General features: G+C 73.1%; 1 protein-coding gene across 1 annotated transcript; it reads left to right on the top strand.

Annotated features, from left to right (window-relative positions):
- Positions 1-1,927: 1,927 nt before the first annotated feature.
- On the top strand, positions 1,928-3,176 carry ZBTB42 (zinc finger and BTB domain containing 42). The gene has a single exon (XM_047079811.1). The coding sequence runs from the start codon at positions 1,928-1,930 to the stop codon at positions 3,149-3,151; it is 1,224 nt and encodes a 407-aa protein (XP_046935767.1). The 3' UTR covers positions 3,152-3,176.
- Positions 3,177-3,750: the final 574 nt, after the last annotated feature.

The raw sequence follows: 3,750 nt of genomic DNA, 5'->3' as shown, positions 1-3,750 counted from the left end.
GCCGCCCCCCACCCGTCAGGCCCCTGGTTGAGACTCCTCCTCCCCAGCCCCACCTCCCACTCCTGGGCAGCCGGGCAGTGCAGGTGGGAATTCAGGAGACTGTTCAGGTTCGAATCCTGGTTCAGGGACTTAATGCCTGCTGTGTGGCCATGAACCCCTTACCTCAAAACCTCCCCCATCAAGCGGGTGTAATAATACGAGTGCCCAAGTAACGGGATTCCTGTGAAGGTGAGCCGAGCAGCGGTCAGCGCCTCAATCCTGCTCCGTCAAGGGCAGCCCCTTTAGACCATTGCCCCAGGGAGACTCCCAGCCAACAGTACCCCCACCCCCGCCCCGGGGCCCCAACTGCTCCAAAATCATCGCTTTCGATTTCTTTTTAACTTATTTTTAATTTGTATTTATTTTTGAGATAGAGACAGCGCGTGAATGGGGGAGGAGGAGGGGCAGAGAGCGAGGGAGACACAGAATCCCAAGCAGGCTCCGGGCTCCTAGCAGACGGCTCTAACGCGGGGCTCGAACTCACAGGTTGTGAGATCATGACCCGAGCCAAAGTCGGAGGCTTTAACCCACCAAGCCTCCCAGGCGCCCGCATCGCTCTGTTGCACTCAGGCGACTTCCGTCTCCCAGAGGCCGGAGGGGCTGCTCTTGCACCGGGCCCCCGGGATGCCAACTCCTCCCCTCCACAGGGTCTCCCCGTCCCTAAACACTTTTCCTCTGGACTCTGGGGCGCCTGGGCCTCCCTCCCTCCGACGAGGCGTTTGTGGCCCTATCCACCGTGTCTGCGGAGGCGCGCCCTGTCCGTGAGGCTCTGGGACACCCAGCTCGGGGCTCCGGACCCCCAGCACGGGTTGTACCGAGCTCCGCTGAGAGGGTGGGACCCCCCCGCCTGCCCCCGCCCCGCCCCCCCCCCCCGTCCCGGACTCCGCGGTCGAGGTCCTGCTTGAGTGTTCGGAAGAGGGTACCAGCCAAATTCACTGCAACCTCAGAAAGAGGCTTTCCACGAAGAAGGGGTGTCATCTTTTCAAAATTTACGACCCCCTCCGCGTGTCCCCTGCTTCGTCCCAGGGCCAGCGCCCCGCGAGGTGCGCCCTCGGGTGACAGCCCCACGCGGGGCCGGAGGGGATCCGGTCTTCGGAAGGGGTTCCTCAGCCGAGGGGCGCAGTGGGGACCCCGCCGGGGGGGGGGAGAGGATTGGGGACACGGAGGCGTAGGCGGCAAATATCGCGAGAGAGCCCCCTCCCCCGCCGCGCCCCTCATCCCCTCCCACCCCGGTGCCCCAGCTGGCGGCGCGCCGGGGGCCCGGCTGGGCGAGGCGGGGCGGGCCGGGAAGGGGCGGCGAGGGTGACCTCAGCGGTTCCGCCGCTCCGGGAAGTCGCCTCGGCCCGCCCCCTCCAGCCCCCGCCCCGAGTTTCGCTCTCTCCGGGGCGGGGCGACGGCGGCCGCTGCCTGGCCGGCCAAGTTGGAGCGCGCCCCGCCCGGCGCCCTCCCCGCCGGGGCACGCCGCCCGGAGCCCCGCGCACCGGGGCCGCACCGGGGAGGGCGCGCGGCGCGGGCGGCGGCCGGAGAGCGGCGCGGGGCGGCGGAGGTGAGCGCGGGGGGCGGGCGCCGGCTCCGCCCGCCCCGCCCGCCGGCCCGCTCCCCACGGCCGCGCTGCCATAAATGGGGCCCGCGGCGGCGGCGGCGGCGGCGGCGGCGGCGGCGGAGGGCCGGGCGGCGGGCGGGGACGCGGGCGTCGGGGGACGCGGCGCCCCGCGGAGAAGTTCGGGGGGGGGGGGCGGCCCGGCGGGGACGCGCGCAGGTTCGCGCCCCGAGACCCGCCCCGCGGCCGGCGGCTTCTGTTTCACTCGCGGGCGAGCCGGTCCCGCCCGGGGCAGGTGCGGGGGCGCGCGGGGGCGCCCCGTCCGCGCCCGCCGAGGCCGGCGGCCGCATGGAGTTCCCGGAGCACGGCGCGCGGCTGCTGGGCCGCCTGCGGCAGCAGCGGGAGCAGGGCTTCCTGTGCGACTGCACCGTGCTGGTGGGCGCCGCGCGCTTCCCGGCCCACCGCGCCGTGCTGGCCGCCTGCAGCGTCTACTTCCATCTCTTCTACAGGGACCGGCCCGCGGGCGGCCGCGACGCCGTGCGGCTCAACGGCGACGTGGTCACGGCGCCCGCCTTCGGCCGCCTGCTGGACTTCATGTACGGGGGCCGCCTGGACCTGCGCAGCCTGCCGGTGGAGGACGTGCTGGCCGCCGCCAGCTACCTGCACATGTACGACGTCGTCAAGGTCTGCAAGGGCAGGCTGAGGGACAGGGGCCGCGCGCTGCCCCGGGGGCCCCCCGCCGCCCGGGCAGAGCCGCTCGGGCCGCCGCCGCCGCGCACCCAGCCCGCCCGGGCCCCGGAGAAGACCGGGCCGCCCCGCTCTGGGCTCCGCGCGCTCCCCCCGCGAGCCCCGGGGCCCCCTCCCTGGCAGGCCCCGGGAGACGCCGAGCGGGCCCTGGACCTGTCGCTGAAGCCGGGCCGCAGGCGGGAGCCAGCGCACGCACCGCGCGTCCTTCACACAGCCCCCCGCGTCCAGATGCAACACGGCGCGCAGCCACCAGTGCGGGGCTCGCGGGACTCGCCGTCGGAACGGGACGGCGGCGCCCACGGCCCCCCGCAGCCACCCTGCGCCCCTGCGGCCGAGCCGTCGGCGGGCGGCCGCGAGCCGGAGCCGGAGCCGGAGCCGGAGCCGGATGCGGAGCTGGGGGCCCGCGGGGACGAGCTGGGCCCCGGCGCGCGCCCGTGCGTGTGCCCGCTGTGCGGCAAGCCGTTCCCCGGGGCCCACGTGCTGCAGCTGCACCTGAGCGCCCACTTCCGGGAGCGGGACGGCGGCCGGGCGCGCCTCTCGCCCGACGGCACGGTGCCCACCTGCCCGCTCTGCGCGAAGACCTTCTCGTGCACGTACACGCTGAAGAGGCACGAGCGGACCCACTCGGGCGAGAAGCCCTACACGTGCGCGCAGTGCGGCAAGAGCTTCCAGTACTCGCACAACCTGAGCCGCCACGCGGTGGTGCACACGCGCGAGAAGCCGCACGCCTGCCGCTGGTGCGAGCGCCGCTTCACGCAGTCGGGGGACCTCTACCGCCACGTCCGAAAATTCCACTGTGGGCTGGTCAAGTCCCTGCTGGTGTGACTTGTGTCCGTGCGGCGCGAGGGGGTGGGGGTGGGCTGGGAAAGGGAGGGGAGGGACCTCCCGGCTGGGACACTGGGGTGGAGCCGCGGCGGGGCTGGGGGGAGCCCCGGGGTCAGAGCTCCCAGCGGTGGAAGACCGCTGCTGCCCCTGGCGGGGACCTCAGACTGGGGGTGACTCAGGGTGGCTCGGGCAGCCGTCTTCCACGCCCGGCCCCTGCTCCCTTCCTCCGACTCACGTCTGCCCCCAGCCCGTGCCCTGATCTTAAACACCGTCTTGCCCTCCTTCCCCCTCCGGCCAGTGTCTCCTTTGCCCCGAGCTCCGGCCCAGGCTCCTTGGCTCCAGGAGGCACGTGCGTCCCCCTCCGAGGGCTCTCCTGACCACCCGCACTGGCGCACTGGCAGAGCGTGTCCCAAAAAGGGACTGTCAGCGTGTCCCAAAGCGCGTCAGAAGCTGTCAGCGTGTCCCAGAAAGGGCACTTGGACGGAACAGGCCGCCCCGGCGGGTGGCAGTGGGAGCTTCTTCGGGAGGCCCCGGGCACAGGGAGCGCGGGCAGGGGAAATCAGGGTTCTGCAGAACCTGCCAGAGCTGAGTGGCTCCGG

This window comes from Lynx rufus, unplaced genomic scaffold (genome assembly GCF_022079265.1).
Source record: "Lynx rufus isolate CCGP_SWC_20201006 ecotype Redwood Valley unplaced genomic scaffold, mLynRuf1.p SCAF_17, whole genome shotgun sequence".
Classification (NCBI taxonomy): domain Eukaryota; kingdom Metazoa; phylum Chordata; class Mammalia; order Carnivora; family Felidae; genus Lynx; species Lynx rufus.
This window is presented reverse-complemented; position numbering and strand designations above follow the sequence as displayed.

Excerpts from the sequence above, each read along its gene's own strand:
- ZBTB42 (XM_047079811.1), top strand. The coding sequence starts at position 1,928 with ATGGAGTTCCCGGAGCACGGCGCGCGGCTGCTGGGCCGCCTGCGGCAG.